This window comes from Leucoraja erinacea, chromosome 1 (assembly GCF_028641065.1).
Source record: "Leucoraja erinacea ecotype New England chromosome 1, Leri_hhj_1, whole genome shotgun sequence".
Taxonomy (NCBI): Eukaryota; Metazoa; Chordata; class Chondrichthyes; order Rajiformes; family Rajidae; genus Leucoraja; species Leucoraja erinaceus.
Genome location: NC_073377.1, coordinates 49,266,019 through 49,285,994, shown reverse-complemented (window position 1 = coordinate 49,285,994; position 19,976 = coordinate 49,266,019). Strand labels below are relative to the sequence as shown.

The window sequence follows — 19,976 nt, the reverse complement described above, 5'->3', positions numbered from 1 at the left end:
ATTTAGGAGCTTCAGCTGGCGGGTAGATCAGCCCAGCTGAAATTGACAACTCAGCGCGTTGCCATGCTACAGGTGGACGCGTGTCGTGGATATTGAAGTACTATTGCCAACCACAGATGAAGGGAAGGGAGGGGAGGGGGGAGGGGGAATGAACGTTGAGCGGTCATTTAACCGGGAAAACTGCTTCCCACCTGGGGTTGGGTGATGTTGGGGGAGGGGGAGGGGGAATCTGCCAACGTTTCAACTAGCCGGACCAATAACGCGAGGTTGATCTGGCGAGAAGTGTACGTAGGATTCAGAATGAGACCTCCGTCCTACAACTCCCCAGCACTACACTCATGGTTGCAACCGCTATGAGCGAAGGGCTCTCTCTGCAACCAGAGCTGAATCAGTCCAGCCCGGCGAAAAGAAAGCGGCTGGCCACCGTGAATGACGATGATACACCCGAGGAGAGGGCTGAGACAATTCCTGACAGCGCCATTGCCAGGGCCCCGGTTAAAAGAGCCAGATATCCAAGATACAGAAAACAGGGCACCGTTTCCAGCGGATGCGACAGCGGCATCTGTGCCGACCAGTCGCCTAGTTCGAGCCCCTCAGATGCAACTTGTAGCAGTCCCGCACGCAGAAGCAGCCGCTCCCCTCACCGGCTCACCACTCCACTTGACTGGCAGCTTTTCACAGACTACGGGGAGAACTGTTACCACTTTAAACGAGAATCCGAGGAAAAATTCCATCCGCGGAACTGTCTCGCCCGGCAGCCTCAGGTAAGAAATGACAGCAATCTATGGGAATTGAAACCACAACGGCAAATTCCTTTTCACATCATTTCCAATGTTGTCAATTAATGATTCATAATTAAGCGTCGTTGTTAATTAAATAATAATGGACAATCGTTAACACCCACCAACATTTGGAAACTGTAATAATGTTCTGCTGACACTGAAACGAAAGACTATTTCCACACGTGGCCAGGGTCAGGAAACTTAACTCGCTGTACGTTGTGCATTACAACTATGTTATGCATTCCCTGATTGTCCAATTGTATTTGTGGCGCGTCGAATCGTATCTCTGTGACAGGCAATCGCCACCAAACGCCACCCCACCGTCCGACACCTTGTTCTTCCTGCAAACATGGCCAAATAAGATGGAGCAGAGTCGATGCTCAATGTCTGGGTAGCTTCCGTAGTTGGAAAAAGAAACAGCACAAACAATGACACCGCTGATGTAACATAAATAATTGTACATGTTATTTTTTCCTCACAGGTAACCGCGGAAGATCGGTGTAAACTCGTTAGCTGGCTAATCCCGGTTCACAGATACTTTAATTTCTGTTTTGAATCGCTGTGCCTCGCTGTAAATATAATGGACCGTTTCCTCAAAACAACGCCCGTGGCTTCGGATTGTTTCCAACTTGTTGGAGTAACCTCGCTGCTCATTGCCTGTAAACAAGTGAGTACGAAAGTAATGAAAGGACAATAACCCATCTTTGTTTCGAATCCCCTCCCCCCCACCCACCCCCCCCACCCTTCCCCTCCATCACATTCGTACCATACTCCCTCCTCTACCATATTTCACTAGTGTTGCTACTTTCAGGGAGCTGTGGACTTAGACATCAATGCTGTCTGGGGTCCTGCTAGTCACTGTATACTCTCCCCTTACATTTGACTTGCTCTCTATTAGAAATCACACGCATGGCTGCAGGTGACATCAGATAAGTTACTGCAGGCAAACACACAAACCAGGTTCTACCTACCACAGCGTCAAGACATCGAGTGTACTGAGCCATAAACGGTGGGAGTTTAGGATCTCTTTTAACCTCCTCAAGAGAACAAAAGCGATATAGCCTCACGTCGCTGTAAATCGTATGTTGAAACCAATACTAACATTTATGTCGCTCTTCCAGGGAGATGCTAAATGCATTTCGTTGTCTCTGTACTGTACACTGACAATGACAATTAAAATTGAATCTGAATCTGAATCTGAATGTTATACTTATACTTCTTATAGTTCAGCACATGAGCATTGGACATAAGCATTAAGTATTTTTTAGATCTACGGGGCATTTTTCTTTTTATTCTGTTTAATCCATTCTATAATTCCGCCCTCGCAGCAAGAAGCTGTAGTTGACAGAGTGAGGATGGGTTTGTGTTGCTCTGTGCATTAATGATGACACCTGACCATGTGATCACCATCATATCCCTGGTTACACAGTGTAACCTTCGATTCTCCATCATATCATATCCCTTACTGTTTCAGAAGTGAGAATGTAAAGCGCATGTCAACGATTTGCAAGACGAACGTCTCAGTCTCGCCTGTGTTTTTGCTTTGTATGATGTTGGTTGAGAAAACAACAATTGACTTGGCGAAGCAAAATTAAAACTGATTAAATCGGATTACAGATACATTTCCCTGGTCGTTTCAATATAAGGCCACGGGACTGTTCAGATTGACCCGAGTGAGCAAAAAGGGGTTATGCCCATAGGTGACTGAATGTCAACCTACCAGACGCTAGTGTGGACATCAAATCCACAACATTCTGAAGACAGAGACAAAACGCTGTTGTAACTCAGCGGGCCAGGCAGCATCTCTGGAGAAAAGGAATAGGTGACTTTTCGTGTCGGAACCCTTCCTCGGCAATTTGTTTCTACCTGCTCCTGCCCCATTAAAATCATTTCCACATACCTCGATCCTATATCATCCCCCTTACTAGTAACTTTCGGTTTCCAGGCCCCCGTTCCCTTATCTTTACTATGGGCGTTCAGTAGCTCTACACATCCAACCCCCAACAGGAAGGTCATTGCTTCTCGCCAGAGATGCTGCCGGTCCCACTGAGTTACTCCAGCTTTGTGTCCATCTTCAAATGACGCCACGCATTCCAGACGTCTGTGCGGGTGCATGAAGTCGCGCGCGACCTTCGCCGGACCGTCGCGTAATTTGCGTGCCAAGGACACGTAAGTGGGACAGGCCCTTTAAGTTAAACAAAAAAAGCCGAGGAAGAGTTCAGACCGGAAACGTCACATATTCCCCTTTCTCCAAAACTTACAAAATTCTTAAGGGGTTGGACAGGCTAGATGCAGGAAGATTGTTCCCGATGTTGGGGAAGTCCAGGACAAGGGGTCACAGCTTAAGGATAAGGGGGAAATCCTTTAAAACCGAGATGAGGAGAACTTTTTTCACACAGAGAGTGGTGAATCTCTGGAACTCTCTGCCACAGAGGGTAGTCGAGGCCAGTTCATTGGCTATATTTAAGAGGGAGTTAGATGTGGCCCTTGTGGCCAAGGGGATCAGAGGGTATGGAGAGAAGGCAGGTACGGGATACTGAGTTGGATGATCAGCCATGATCATATTGAATGGCGGTGCAGGCTCGAGGGGCCGAATGGCCTACTCCTGCACCTAATTTCTATGTTTCTATGTTTCCAGAGATACTGCTGAGTAATAATGCCCCTGTCCCACTTAGGAAACCTGAACGGAAACCTCTGGAGCCTTTGCGCCCCACCCAAGGTTTCCGTGCGGTTCCCGGGCGTTGCAGGTGTTGCCGGAGGTTGTAGGTAATGGAAGCAGGTAGGGAGACTGACAAAAACCTCTGGGAACCTCCGGTATCCGCACGGAAACCTTGGGTGGGGCGCAAAGTCTCCAGAAGTTTCCGTTCAGGTTTCCTAAGTGGGCCAGGGGCATAACTCCAGCAATTGGTGTCAATCTTCAGTATGAACCAGCATCCGCAGTTCCTTCCTACCCATTACATCCTGACCCAGATAACAAAATATTACCGCCAACACAGGCAAACGGAAAGTAAATGGTAGCAACAGTGAAAACTAAATCCACACTTAGCTTATTTTTTACCTATTTCCATCTATTCTCTTCCCACAGGTTGAAGTATACCCGCCGAGAATCAAACAACTGCTAGCTCTGTGCTGCGCTGCTTTTACTCGTGAGCAGTTGTGTAACCTGGAGTGCATCATCTTGCTCAAACTCAATTTCCAGCTGGCCGCTCCCAGCGTGGACTTCTTCTTGGAGTATTTCACCAATAAAATCCCGCAGCATCAACAGGTGGACGGCAGGGCTCCCCGGACTGGCCGTCTGGCCAGGCGCTTTGCCGAGCTCAGCTTCGCCGACTATTCCTTCAACGGGTATCCGCCCTCCCTGCTGGCCATCTCTGCATTCAGCCTGGCCGATCGCATGTTACATCCTGACCAACTTGTCGACCTAGACTTCGGCGATTACCCGCCCAGCGCGCTGAAGGACTGCGTGGAGACCCTGAAGCTACTGGTGGCTTTGAACAAGGAGGCACTGGCATCCGATCAGGCCTTTGAAGAGAAAAACGGCGAATTCAGCACTGAATTATGAACTGTTTCACCCGTTCTTGTACTGTGGTCTCTTGTTTCACCAAGAGAGATACGTCAACATTTGCTGAATAAAATGGCATCGAATTTGAACACGTAGATATAAAAAGAAAAGTGGAAATTGATGTGGGTGCTAGTTTACATTTGTGAGGGATATTTCTCACTTAAATCTCTGCTAGATCAAATTGTTTACTACTTGTAGATTCGAATGATGCCGAAATGTAAATAAAAGATTTCGATCAGGGAGGTAAATGCAATCTGAAAACTTGATAACATTAATCCAGAGCAATTGAAACCTCGCCCTCCTAATGCACTGATATTTAATGTAGAACACTGCAACTGTAATCTGTAAATAATCTACATGGCAAATGTATGTATTTGAAGACATTGCATTTGCGCGGTATGGTAAAATCATGTGACTAGCCATTAAATTATTTTCATTAGTCTTATGGTTTAGAATTATTGTGTTTCAGATAGATGTTTATGTTTACAGTCTCCGACAGTTCGCGACAACAAATGACTCAGTAATTAATAAAGCTGTCATTCCAATTACATTCTAAGTGTTGCGTGGGTGTAATGTTGAACAGGACATTCATAATCCCTCACTCAATCCACCACCTCCCACTCTCTCCTGAATGTATCGATTCCTACCTCAGCCTGTGGTACCCAGGTTGTCATCTTCCACCTGTGAGACAGTCAGATCAGCAGGATGGGGGATCTCATCTGATCTATCACTGAACAGACGGACATGGTCGGATTTGATTTATAGCGGCCAGGATCGGGATGCTTCATTTCCTCACAAAGAGGTTTTACAGTCATTTAACACAGTGACCCCGGTAATGTAAGCAAATATAATAATAACCATATAACCATATAACAATTACATCACAGAAACAGGCCATCTCGACCCTTCTAGTCCGTGCCGAACACATAATCTCCCCTAGTCCCATATACCTGCGCTCAGACCATAACTCTCCATTCCCTTCCCATCCATATAACTATCCAATTTATTTTTAAATGATAAAAACGTACCTGCCTCCACCACCTTCACTGGAAGCTCATTCCACACAGCCACCACTCTCTAGGTAAAGATGGGAGCCAAATGACTCCAAATGAGCCCAAATGGGAGTCATCTGCCCTCAATTTGCGAACAAAAAACCTGTATGACCATCTGCCACATTTGATTGATTTTGGTTGAGGGATACCAATGAACGTGGGGAAACTCGTCTATGCTCATCTGGTTTGGCCATAACGGGAGTCAAAGAATCACAGGGTCACATACAGTTACACAGCACGGAAACAACCCCTTCCGCTCAACTCGGCCAAGCCGACCAAGGTGTCTACCCACACTAGTGGCACTTTACAGCATTTGCCCCTTTCATGGGTATGAACAGGAACATTCCATCTACCTGTCCAAATGTCTTTTAAATGTTGTAATTATGGCCGTCACTGTCCCTTCCTCTGGCATTTAATGGGGGGGGGGGGGGGGGGGGCGGGGGTGGGGATGGGGGGAGGAGGGGGGAGTGGGGGGAATGGTCCCAGTCTATCCAGCCAATCCTTACAACTCATGCCCTCCAATCCCAGAAAGAACCTAGTGAATCTGTTTTGCATTCCTTTCAGTTTAATGACATCTTTTCTACACCTGGGGTTCCAGAAATGAACACAACACACCAAGTGTGATCTCACCAATGACTTGTGCAATAATAATTTAACCACCCAACAAGTGAGACCAAGCGTAGACTTGGTGGTAGTTTCGCTGAACGCATGCACTCGTCCCACCCAGGTCTGCTGGATCTCTCGGTTGCTAAACAGTTGAACTTCACTTCCCATTCCCATAATTCCCTTTCTCTCCTGGACCTCCTCCATTGCCAGAGTGAGTCTACACTCAAACTGGAGGAATAGTGTCTCATATTCTCCTTGCTTACAACCAAAGGGTATGAATATTAAAGTCTCCAATTTTAGGTAACTAACCTAAAAATAACCCCCTCCTCCATTTCCCCCTTCCCACTCCCCCTCTTCCCTGTGCCCCACCTGCACTCACACACATTTCTCCCCTGCCCCATCCCTTTCCACTATATATTTCATCCTCTGGTTTCTATTCTTACCTCACAACTTTTGGCTTCTCATCACCGGCCTTTGTTCAACCATCTGCCTATTAAAAACTCCCTTCACTTGTATCCATCTTTCACCCACCAGGGTTTGTCCTGCCCTTGTCGCTTACAACTTTCTTACCCCCCCCCCCCCCCCACCATCAAGTCCAGCACAATAAGCCTGAAGAAGGGCCCCAATACAAAAAAAAAATGTTTTCCAGAGATGCTGCTCGACCCACCGAGTTACTCCAGCACTTTGTGTCTTTTTTTGTAAATGAGCATCGGTAATTCCTTGCGTCTACATTCATATACTCAATGCCCTGCCCAATGAAGAATGGCTTGCTACTGTGTCACCACACAGTAGGAAAGACACAAAGCCTTTAGAATGGGCGGAGAAGAGGTTTGTTGAGATGAGTGATTCAGAGAATGAGCAATGTTAGTTGGGCCACAGAAGGTAGTTGAGGCCAGTTCATTGGCTATATTTAAGAGGGAGTTAGATGTGGCCCTTGTGGCCAAAGGGATCAGGGGGTATGGAGAGAAGGCAGGTACAGGATACTGAGTTGATGATCAGCCATGATCATATTGAATGGCGGTGCAGGCTCAAAGGGCCGAATGGCCTACTCCTGCACCTAATTTCTATGTTTCTATAATGGAGGTCCGTGGATAATTCTGGGAATAGAAGGGATCTGATAACACTATCAAGAATGGTGAAAGGTAGAAATAGACCACACAAAGACAAACTATTTACATAAGAGGAAGATTTGAGAACCAAAGAGACCAGTATGAACATGCTTTATTGCCACATGTGAAATTATTATGGGGAACAAGGAAATGGCAGAAGAGTTGAACAGGTACTTTGGTTCAGTCTTCACTAAGTAAGACACAAACAATCTCCCATGTGTACTAGAGGAAAGAGGATCTAGGGAGATAGAGGAACTGAAATAAACTTGCATTAGGCGAGAAATAGTATTGGATAGACTGATGGGACTGAAGGCAGATAAATCCCTAGAGCTTGATGGTCTGCATCCCTGGGTACTCAAGGAGGTGGCTCGGAAATCGTGGATGCATTGGTGATCATTTCCCAATGTTTTATAGAGTCAGGATCAGTTCCTGGGGAATGGAGGATAGCTAATGTCATCCCATTTTTCAAGAAAGGAGAGAGAGAAAATGAGGAATTATAGACCAGTAAGCCGCACATCGGTGGTGGGGAAGATGCTGGAGTCAATTATTAAAGAAGAAATAACAGCGGATTTGGATAACAGTGAAAGGATTGGCCCAAGACAGCATGAATTTCTGAAGGGGAAATCCTGCTTGACTAATCCTCTGGAATTTTTTGACGATGTGACAAGTAAAATGGATGAAGGAGAGCCAGTGGATGTAGTGTATCTGGACTTTCAGAAATCATCTGATAAGGTCCCAAACAGGGAATTAGTGGGTAAAATTAGAGCACATGGTATTGGGGGTAGGGTATTGACATGGATAGAGAATTGGTTGGCAAACAGGAACCAAAGAGTAGGAATAAACTGGTCCCTGTCACAATGGCAGGCAGTGGCGAGTGGAGTGTCGCAAGGCTCAGTGCTGGGGCCGCAACTATTTACAATATAGTAATGATTTAGATGATAGGATTAAAAGTAACACTAGCAAATTTGCAGATGACACAAAGCTGGGTGGCAGTGTGAACTATGAAGAGGATGCTAGGAGGTTGTAAGGCAACTTGGACAGATGCAAGATGCATGGCAGATGGCAGATGCAGTATAATGTAAGTAAATGTGAGATTATCCACATTGACGCCAAGAACAAGGAGGCAGATTATTATCTCAATGGTGTCAAATCAGGAAAAAGGGAAGTGCAAAGTGTACACCAGTCACTGAAAGTAAACATGCAGGTACAGCAGGCAGAAAGCTAATTGCATGTTGGCCTTCATAACAAGAGGATTTGAGTATAGGTCCTTCTGCAGTTGTATAGGGCTCTGGTGAGACCACATCTGGAGTATTATGTGCACTTTTGGTTTCCTAATTGAGGATGGGCATCCTTGCTATTGAAGCAGTGCAGCGTAGGTTCATGAGATTGATCATTGGGACGGCGGGACTGTCATATGATGAAAGATTGGAAATACTAGGCTTGCAGTCACTGGAATTTAGAAGGATGAGAGCGCATGTTATAGAGACATATACAATTATAAAAGGGCTGGACAAGCTAGATGCAGGAAAAATGTTCCCAATGTTGGGGGTCCAGAACCAGGGGCTGCAGTGTAAGAATAAAGGGGAGGCCATTTAAAACTGAGATGAGAAAAAAAACGTTTTCACCCAGAGAGTTGTGAATTTGTGGAATTCTCTGCCACAGAAGGCAGTAGAGGCCAATTCACTGGATGGATTTAACAGAGAGTTAGATACTCTAGGGGCTAGCAGAATCAAGGGATATGGGGAGAAGGCAGGCATGGGTTACTGATTGTGGATGATCACCCATGATCACTATAAATGGCGGTGCTGGCTCGATAGGCCAAATGGCCTCCTCCTGCACCCATTTCCTATGTTTCTATGTGCAAATGCACAGTGTAATTCTTTTTTCATCTAGTTCCGTGTTTTGCCATACCTAAGCGCAATCTTCGATTAGTAAAGTGTATAGAAATAGCCCACTGAATCCGCGTGCAAGAGGCGCCAGGTTTTGGTGCCATTTTCGAAGTCCAGTCCATGCTCTAGGACAGGTCTTATCAGGTGTCTGCAAGCCCCAGGCTGCTGCAGGGCCTTCATCCATTGCCTTCTTTGGACATCTGGATCATTCAGCGAGCCGTCATCTCTCCTCTTGCGAACTCACCTTTGTGCCCCATGGGGGGGGGGCTCCCACTGCCGGCTTTGGGAGTGCGGTAGGCCAGACCCTGGTTCACTCTCCTACCACCCCTTGCTCCTTAAGTCCGTCATCGCCGGCTTCCTCCTTTCCGGTCTCTAATCTTCAGGAGACAAGCAGAAGAACCAAAAGAGCTGAGCTACATATTGGGAGGCACACATAATGGTTAAAAGCATTGAAAGGAATTTGGCTAAAATATCTAAACGGAATGGTCTCGATGGGGCTACTGATTCCCTTCCAAGATGTGAGCATTCTGTGATTATCTGGCCTTCCTGGAGTGGGTCTAGGCTCTCCAGCTTCTGATCCAAGGGTAAAGGAAAACATCCACAGCTAACATATAATTACGGTATCACTCCTGCAGCTAACTCAATATTTCAACCGTGGGCAATCCTTTCACTGACTTGGAGAATGGTGAAGTGCTATTGGGAAATGACTTCGTTTTTAACCTTTATCTTAGGCAGCTTGCAAAAATCTTTATGTTGTTTTATTCAATGGCAGATAAACTGTAATGTGAACAATGTGCACAGATCATTTCTATATAGTAAATCGATCTTTCAGTTTTAAAGGGTGCTACATTTCTCAAAGGATAAAAGTAAAATAAGGAGAAATTGTTTTTACACAATTTATCCACGATATCCCAAAGCTCTTCACTTTCAATAAATTACTTTGGAATCTAGTCACTGTTGCATGAATAGATTTTCATTTGAGACATCCTCTCTCACTCATACTTGTTTGCTGCTGCCCCGCGTTCACAAAAAGCCAATCGCTGAGACAGAGCCAATTCTCAACTGGAACCAGTGGAGTTCCACAGAGATAGACATAAAAAGTTGGAGTAACTCAGCAGGTCAGACAGCATCTCTGGAGGAAAGGAACAGGTGACGTTTTGGGTCGAGACCCTTCTTCAGACTTTTCCCAGAGATGCTGTCTGACCCGCTGAGTTAATCCAGCATTTTGTGTCTATCTTCGGTTGAAACCAGCACCTGTAGTTCCTTCCTACACGAGTTCCACAGGGATCTGTGCTGGGGGCTCTGGTGTGTGATATATATATATATATATATATAACCGACGTTGTCCTAAATGTAGATGGGTTGGTTCATCGAGGCGATGGGGATGGGGGTGGGGGTGCGGGTACAAAGAGGTAGATAAAAGGGAAATGGGGGATTCAGGCTTTGCCCCAACTATGTTGCAGATTACTTTCCTCACTCCATCAGTCTGAAGAAAGATCGTCTGTCGATTCCCTCCATAGATGCTGCCTGACCCGCTGCGTTACTCCAGCGCTTTATTTCTTGCTCAGGATTCCAGTAACTGCAATTTCCCTTGTCTCCGTTTGCTGTGCCTTTTTCAGATTTCCAGCATCTGCAATGCTTTGGCCAACTTTGATTCGACTCGAGCAGGGGAATCTAAAGTGGGTTATCAGAATGTTACTCAAATCAAACATACACGCGTGGAGTTGGTACACAGACCAGTCTAGCAGGCCGGCGGATGAGATCAGATGGGTTGTATAGTGTTCTTACTTCCCTTGTCACGCACGGAAATCTGCGTGGACATCAACTAAACCAAGAGCAGGAAGATTCGACTCCATTTACTTTCGGTTTAAATACAATTGTACATTGGATTTTACATTTAGTAGAAATAATAGATTATTGCGTAAAATAGATACACACACTACATTTCGTAATTAATTATTGTTCATTGAAAAAACATTAGTTGCTAACATATTTGCAAGTGTCGTCCCAAATCTAATAATTTAAAAAAAGATGCTAGTAGAATACCGCACATGTAAATAGGTACCGGAAAAGTAAACATCACACGCGAAGGACATTAATAGAGATCAAATGCATCCATTTATTTTTCGGTACGTATATCGGGTATGATCTTGTATGCTCAGCCAAGCAGTAAAATGTGAATCTTAACACTTTGAATGTAAAAAAATTACACCAAATTACACCTAAATATTTTATCAACTGTCCTCTTAAACTCAAAGCCTTATTACATTGCAACGGAAAAATCAGTATACAGGTAGTTTTGCAGTCCAATAATTCTTAATTATTTGGTACAATTAAGTACAATTATACAATTCATTGCCTGGATGGTTTTAATGAGTCGTATTTGTTAAACAAGGAAATAGTGCGTGATTAAACACTTTCACAGTGGGACTGTGTTTTGCATTGACATGAATGCGAGACTGACAAAACGCACTCATTGTCCTTTAGTATTATCACAACCAATTAATTCTGTCCCTCGAAGACGAAAACTGTCATATAGCAGGGGATTTAACTTCGGGCCGGACCTCGCTAAAGGCTACATTTCTGAACAGTTCTGCAGTTTTGTAGAATTACAGTTGAAGTGGCGCCAACGAACGAGAAAAGGGCGCAGATTAAAAACAACGGACAGTCTCGGGAGATTGCGGGGCTTTAAATTTAGCGCCGCTCTCATGCACAGATTGCCTTGTGTTGAAGGCGCCACCTCTGGCGCTCACCCTGCCTGCCTGCTAGGGGCGTTAAGCGCTCCTTCCTGCAGCAATTACATATCTCCAGGGACGCTTTCCCCCCGTGGAGACGAAATAGGAAACGTTTGATTGGTTAAAGCAATAACTGTGCATATCCCCGCTATAAGGCCGATACCTTTCCGACCGATAATCATTTTATCCTCGGCCTTTAGGTTATTTATACCATAAATCGGCAATTAATGATAATAATCTTATTTAAGACTTCGGAGTATAAAGCAGTCATAAATTGTCAGCACATAACAGCGAAAATAAATAGTTCTATTACTATAACCAGAAAGGCAGTCGAAATGCAAAATGGAAGGAAAGTCTTTGGAGAAATTTACCCGAACAGGATGGCAGAGTTACCAATGCGAACTTCTGGCAAGCTACGTCCCAAAGTTGACAAGAAGGTACACCATCCTCTGATGGGCTGTCAGTCATGTTATAGCATAGGTTATTTCAGAATACTGAAGTTTGATTTCCACGTTGGGTGATTGCGCCGGTCCACAGGATGCGATGTAAATGCCATTTCCATTTGCAACTAATATCGTGCATTACCACCGAGATCGCCGATTTAATACATGTCAAGAGGCAATCCGTTCAATCCATCGGCATATTCATCAGAGGATTGCAAGTTTTGGAATTGATTTTAAGTCGTCGCTCTTTGCTCCCGTCCAATAGCTTTATTGTGAATAATATGTGTATTTTAATGTCCAAAATTCGATTGACAAAAACACTGCTTTACGTTGCTGTTTTTCTGTGATGCGCAGACAGACGGGCAGAACATGTGTGGCGCTTCCTCGCAGGTGGCCCTCTATACTGAGACAGCGGCGATCGCCCCAGACCCAGGTACAGACTTTACTCACTTTACTCACAACGCGGATGTAACCATGTTCGTGTTATTTTTATTCAAAGTCCAACATGTTGTGTATGTGTTCTTTTTTGTTAGCATTTGCGACTATAGATGAAACGGTATGGCAAGACTTGGCCGAGTGCACATCTGGACTACACCAGGAATCATCCAATGCACCAACCCGCCAGGTGCGTGGCTCCTGTTAGAGTGAATGAGAATGTGGAAATAACTGGGTGGTGCGTCCATCAATGAGAACGAGAGTGAAAGTGTGTCAGGTTCACTGTATGAACGAGGAAGTAAAGGGATAGTAATAAACGTGGTGTGTAAATATGAATGTCCAGAATATCAAACTTAGAGAGCATCTTTAGTATACATGGACGAATCAATAAATGAAAGCATGGTTTTGAAGATGAACGAATTAGAAATGTCCTCGGTTCAGTTGTGCATATGTTTGAGTTTGCCCTGAGTTAGTAATCTATTTTATCTGTTTGGGAGAATATGAAGCAGACAGTTACATATTTGAATAAATGTTGAGGATGTGCGTGTTTGCGTGTGTATGTGTGCGACAGAGGTATTACAATGTCTGCACGAGAGAGTAGATATTCTGTATGCATAATTCTTATAGAAAATGGTTAAAAATATGTACGTATGTGTTTCATATTGTATGCGAATGTCAGTGATTTATTCTATATTTTTGTATGAGAGTAAATGACATTGTTTGTGTTTGTTTCAAGGTACGTGAAAGAGTGAATTATTTATTCTAGATTAGTTACTTTTAGTTTATTATTGTCACGTTTACAGAGATACAGTGAAAAGCTTTTGTTTGCGTGCAATCCAGTCAAAGAAAAAAAAAACATAGAAACATACAAAATAGGTGCAGGAGTAGGCCATTCGGCCCTTCGAGCTAGCACCGGCATTCAATATGATCATGGCTGGTCATCCCCAATCTGTACCCCTTCCTCCTTTCTCTCCCACATCCCTTGATTCCATTAGCCCTAAGAGCTATACTTACCTAACTCTCTCTTGAAAACTCCAGTGGATCGGCCACCACTGCCTTCTGAGGCAGAGAATTCGACAGATTCACAACTCTCTGGGTGAAAAAGTTTTGCCTCATCTCAGTCCAAAATAGTTTTGCCTCATCTCAACCTACCCCTTATTCTTAAACTGTGACCCCTGGTTCTGGACTCCCTGAACATCGGGAACATTTTTCCTGTTATGGATCATAACAATGCTCGTGAAGAGTTCAGATGGATAAGGATTGTTGTTCAGTGAGTGAGTAGGTTTTACTGCTGTGTGTGAGTTTGATGGAACAGTCGTTTAGAAGCTGTAGATAGACACATAAGCTGGAGTAACTCAGCGGGTCAAACAGCATTTCTGGAGAATAGGAACAGGTGACGTTTCGGGTCTAGAGCCTTCATCAGTTGATGTTCCAAATGAAACTGACCACAAGGGAATCCATTAAACATTCTTGGACTTGGCTTAAGTGAAATGTTCTTACCATCTATGTAGATAACTCTTACAGCTCCCTGTAAATTAATTACATATCTCCCACTTGTCCTAAGTTATGTCAAAATATTGGAATAGCTGTTGTCACCCTAGTTCTGCTTCTGCCAACCTTTTAATTATCAAATAACCTCCATCGGAGGATGCAACCAGCAAGATGCTAGAAAGTACTATATATGAATACAATTACAGTGCACAAATAAAGGATAAAGATACAACATTTAGTGCAAAGATATAACATTGACGTCTGATAAAGTCCAATTAAAAGTTTCAAATGAGGTAGATGGGAGGCCTGGACAGCTCTCCAACCGATGATAGGACTGTTCAGTTGCCTGAAGAAATGCTCCTGAATCTGGAGGTATGCGTTTTTAAACTTCTCTGCCTCTTGTCTGATGGGAGAGGAGAAAAAAGGGAGTGGTGTACATCATACAGAAGCTGTTGGAAACAAAATCATTTAAAAACATTTTGGTAGCATAAGTTTAGAAAATTACTTGAAACATAACATAATACTGTTGTATTGTGTGTATGGTTCTGACATAACACATTTGCTAAAGAGGCTTTAATTAACATATTTAATTTGGAAAGCACATTTAATCAACTTTAATTGTATACATTTAAAATGTGGTTCTTTGAATCTCATAACAACGACGGAAATACTCAGCAGACGAGGCAGATTCTATGGACAGAGAAACAAAGTTAACATTTCAGGTTGATGACCTATCATTGGGTATTATAGCAGAGTTTCGAGTGAGTTGCCTGTGTCATGATAGATGTAAGAGGAAGGACCAAGATGTGATGGGCAGGGTGCTTGTGGCTGTGTTTTGTGTTACTTTTTGCTGTATTACACTGTTTGTTTGCTCGTGTGTTGGATGATGCATAGCCCGCTGTTGGCTTCCGCGTCGTCCAACGTTGACAGAATTGGTCGCCCGATGCGTCACTGAGTGCTCAGGGGATCACCACGAGGAAGCTTCTGTCATGATCCCCATTACACTGTTAATGTCCCCAGATACAGGGTCGAAGGGTGAGAAGGGTATATAGAAACATAGAAACATAGAAAATAGGTGCAGGGGAAGGCCATTCGGCCCTTCGAGCCAGCACCACCATTCATTGTGATCATGGCTGATCGTCCCCTATCAATAACCCGTATCCCCTTCTCCCCATATCCCTTGACTCCACTAGCCCCTAGAGCTCTATCTAACTCTCTCTTAAATCCATCCAGTGATTTGGCCTCCACTGCCCTCTGTGGCAGGGAATTCCATAAATGCACAACTCGCTGGATGAAAAAGTTTTTTCTCACCTCAGTTTTAAATGACCTCCCCTTTATTCTAAGACTGTGGCCCCTGGTTCTGGACTTGCCCAACATTGGGAACATTTTTCCTGCATCTAGCTTGTCCAGTCATTTTATAATTTTATATGTTTCTATAAGATACCCCCTCATCCTTCTAAACTCCAGTGAATACAAGCCTAGTCTTTTCAATCTTTCCTCATATGACAGTCCCGCCATCCCAGGGATCAATCTCATGAACCTACGCTGCACTGCTTCAATCACAAGGATGTCCTTCCTCAAATTAGGAGACCAAAACTGTACACAATACTCCAGATGTGGTCTCACCAGAGTCCTATACAACTCAGATTCAGATTCAGATTCAGATTCAGATTCACTAGATACACTAGATACAACTGCAGAAGAACCTCTTTACTCCTATACTGAAATCCTCTTGTTATGAAGGCCAACATTCCATTAGCTTTCATCACTGCCTGCTGTACCTGCACGCCAACTTTCAGTGACCGGTGTACAAGGACACCCAGATCTCGCTGTACCTCCCCCTTACATAACCTAACCCCATTGAGATAATAATCTGCCCCTTTGCTTTTGCCACCAAAGTGGATAACCTCACATTTATCTATATTATACTGCATCTGCCACGCATCTGCCCACTCACTCAACCTGTCCAGGTCACCCTGCAACATCCTAACATCCTCTTCACAGTTCACACTGCCATCCAACTTTGTGTCATCCACAAACGTGCTAGTGTTACTCCAAATTCCCTCTTCCATATCATTAATATATATGGTAAATAGTTGCGGCCCCAACACCGAGCCTTGCGGCACTCCACTCGCCACTGCCTGCCATTCTGAAAAGGATCCGTTCACTCCTACTCTTTGCTTCCGGTCTGCCAAATAATTTTAGTCACCAGTGTCCCTTATCAAAGGCTTTTTGAAAGTCTAGATACACTACATCCACTGGCACCCCTTCATCCATTTTACTTGTCACATCCTCAAAAAAGTCCAGAAGATTAGTCAAGCATGATTTCCCTTTCATAAATCCATGTTGACTTGGACTAATCCTTTTACTGCTATCCAAATGCCCCATTATTACCTCTTTAATAATTGACTCCAGCATCTTTCCCACCACCGAAGTCAGGCTAAGTGGTTTGTAATTCCCCGTTTTCTCTCTCACTTCTTGAAAAGTGGGATAACATTAGCTATCCTCCAATCCACAGGAACTGATCCTGAATCTATTGAACATTGGAAAATTATCACCAATGCGTTCACTATTTCTAGAGCCACCTCCCCGAGGACCCTGGGATGCAGACCATCAGGCCCAGGGGATTTATCATCCTTCAGTCCCATTAGCCTACTCAATACTATTTCTTGCCTAATGAAAATTTCTTTCAGTTCCTCTACCCCCTTAGATCCTCTGTCCTCCAGTACATCTGGGAAATTGTTTGTGTCTTCCTTAGTGAAGACAGATCCGAAGTACCTATTCAACTCTTCTGCCATTTCCTTGTTGCCCATAATAATTTCACCCGTGTCTGCCTTCAAGGGACCCACATTTGACTTTGCTACTCTTTTTCCCTTAACATATCTAAAGAAGCTTTTACTGTCCTTTATATTCCTGGCCAGCTTCCCTTCGTACTTCATCTTTTCAGCCCGTATTGCCCGTTTTGTTTCCTTCTGTTGTCCTGTGAAAGTTTCCCAATCCTCTGGCTTCCGGATAATCGTTGTTGTGTTATACATCTTTTCTTTTAGTTTTATTCTATCCCTAATGTCTCTTGTCAACCTATGCATCAAAACTCACTGCTGCCTTTTTACAAACGTATTCTGCTTCATTCTATTTAAAAAAAAACACAAAATGCTGGAGTAACTCAGCAATTCAGACAGCAGCTCTGGAGGACAGAGAAGGGTCACATTTCGGGTGGAGACCCTTCTTGAGACTAATTGCAGTAGTTTCCTTCTAGGCCTTTCTGGTCCATTCCACTGGCCACTACTCTTCAGTAACTGTAGATAATCTTTGGTGGCTAATACCTAATTATGAGCTTCCTATGCAGACAGCCAATATTCTATTTCCTCACCTGTTTCTTTTTATAAGGTCCAGATAAGGGGTGCTTGTGTCAAAGGTAGCGAAACAAAAGAAAAGCTGGGAATATTTTGCAATTTAGCAAACATGGAGAGAGAAACCAAGTTAACATTTATGCCAATTATGTTGCATATAAGATTGGAAATTTTGACATTTTATGCCTTTCACAAATATAGTGCACCTGTTTTAACGTCATGTCTTTCTTATACCCAATGGTTGATGGGAAGAAAGGTTTGTATTTTGCACATGAGGTCATATTGTCAGAACGCTACGGTAAAATACTGTATAAAACATGAAAGGCTGAATTTGTGGAGTTATTCTGTTAATTATAGTTATCATGGGATATCCATTTGGAGCAGTGAGCAGTATAATATGAACATTATTTGACTAAAGGACCCAACTTTGGACTCAATAATTGGGGAGAAATGCCAGTATGACCACTATAGTCCAATGAATCTAATAGATACAAAATTTACTGTAACAATTCTATTCTTTTGGTATCATTTTATTATGTGTGCCAAATAGTAATCAGTCGCTGTCTTTAACTTTAAGTAAGAAGAGGAAATATTAAAGATATGCAATGGGTGTTCCAGAATTTATAAAGAGAAGAATGAACATTATTGCTATCCATACGCAGTGCAGTTCCAGAATGTTGTGGTTGTATTTCAAATGCTGAATAATTGAGGTACTTTCAATTCACATGAATCGTTTTTTAACACAAACATTCTGCGTTAGGAACAACATTTATATGGATAGCAATCTAAAATTAAAGGTAAAGTTAAGCATGTTTTGTATTAAAAAAGATAACATCACTGATTTAACTTATCGGAAATGAGTAGGTAAGCACAACGTAATGAAGGAGCAAAAGTGAGATCCTATTTGTCTGGAGGTTCTGCAGATTGAAAGAAGATTTTTAAATTGACATGCTTTTCCATTAGTGCCTCACTAGGGAGGATCCCATTGTGCCATTTTTATAAGCAAACAAAATCAATTAATCTCCTCGATATTGCGCAGCTCCGCTCTTGCTCCTCCTCCCCCATTCGTAACAAGGACAGGATCCTCCTTGTCCTCACTTCCCACCCCATCAGCCGTCGCAAACAGCATACTGTATAATCCTCTGACGTTTTCACCACCTCCAACGGGATCCCACTACTGGCCACATCTTCCCATCTCCACACCTTTCTGCTTTCCGCAGAGACCGTTGCTCAGCACTTTAACTCCCCCTCTATATCTGACTTTCCTGTCCTGGGCCTCCTCCATTGTCAGAGTGAGGCCCAGCGCAAATTGGATGAACAGCACCTCATATTTCACTTGGGTAGCTTACACCCCAGAGGTATGAACATTGACTTCTCTAACTTCCAGTAGCCTTTGCTTTCCCTCTCCATCCCCTCCACAGTCCCAGTTATCCCACAAGTCTTACTGTCTCTGACTACATTTTATCTCTGTACCACCCACTCCCCTGACATCAGCCTGAAGAAGGGTCTTGACCCAAAACGTCACCTATTCCTTCTCTCCATAGATGCTGCCTGTCCCGCAGCGTTATTCCAGCGTTTTGTGTCTACCCAAAATTAATTATAGCTAATTACTAAAGCAAAGGAGAAACTACATACGGTGTCTCTAATTTACTCAGTGGACACCTTTGGAGAATACAGTAGCTGGCAGTAAATTAGTATTTGTAAATCAGTGAAGGTAGACTAATGACATTAACAGAAATGCCCCTGTCCCACTTAGGAAATCTGAACGGAAACCTCTGGAGACTTTGCACCCCATCCAAGGTTTCCGTGCGGTTCCCGGAGGTTGCAGGTGGCTGCCGGAGGTTACAGGTAGTGGAAGCAGGTAGGGAGACTGACAACAACCTCTGGGAATCGCACGGAAACCTTGGGTGGGGCAGAAAGTCTCCAGAGGTTTGCGTTCAGGTTTCCTAAGTGGGACAGGGGCATTAGACATTGATTTCCGAACACCAATTGAAACTGAAACTCAAGACATGGAAAACTATACGTATACTGAACAATTTGTGAAGATTTCTTACTTCTTACTTCTATCAAATTCATGTACCGAATGAGACATCTATTGTTAAATAGAATCATAGAGCTATACAGCGTGGAAATGAGTTCTTGGGCCCAACATGCCTACGCCAAACTAGTTGGCATTCTGGGCTAGTTCCATTTGCCTGAATTTGGCTCATAACCCCTTCCTATCCAAATAATCTGTCAAAGTGTCTTTTTGAAAGTCATAATTGTCATAAATAAATTGGTCAGCATTAAAGTAGTTGTTGTTGTTGTACATAAACTTTAATAAAACGGATTTAAGATATGTAGCAAATGCTGCAGAAAATAAGAATTATTACAGAGGGATTATTATGGGCAAGATGTTCATGTGTCTTGGCATCCTTTATCAGGGGTCAGTGATAGTTGGGACACATTTAATTAAGTTACATAATACTATTTATTTGTTGCATTATCTCCCTTGAAGAACTGTTGATTGTTGGGGTGGGTTT

At 43.6% G+C, this 19,976-nt stretch overlaps 2 protein-coding genes across 2 annotated transcripts in view; both read left to right on the top strand.

Annotated features, from left to right (window-relative positions):
- The first annotated feature begins 234 nt into the window (after nucleotides 1-234).
- On the top strand, nucleotides 235-4,892 carry LOC129696419 (cyclin-O). The gene is made up of 3 exons (XM_055634300.1): nucleotides 235-764; nucleotides 1,264-1,449; nucleotides 3,868-4,892. The coding sequence occupies exons 1-3, from the start codon at nucleotides 339-341 to the stop codon at nucleotides 4,342-4,344; spliced, it is 1,089 nt and encodes a 362-aa protein (XP_055490275.1). The 5' UTR covers nucleotides 235-338; the 3' UTR covers nucleotides 4,345-4,892.
- A 6,395-nt stretch (nucleotides 4,893-11,287) lies between these two features.
- mcidas (multiciliate differentiation and DNA synthesis associated cell cycle protein) overlaps nucleotides 11,288-19,976 on the top strand; it is a 28,768-nt gene continuing 20,079 nt past the window's right edge. Inside the window, exons 1-2 of the mRNA XM_055634278.1 lie at nucleotides 11,288-12,172; nucleotides 12,533-12,803. Of these exons, the coding sequence (XP_055490253.1) occupies nucleotides 12,684-12,803 (120 nt within the window). The 5' untranslated portion in view covers nucleotides 11,288-12,172; nucleotides 12,533-12,683. The remainder of the gene's footprint in view (nucleotides 12,173-12,532; nucleotides 12,804-19,976) is intronic.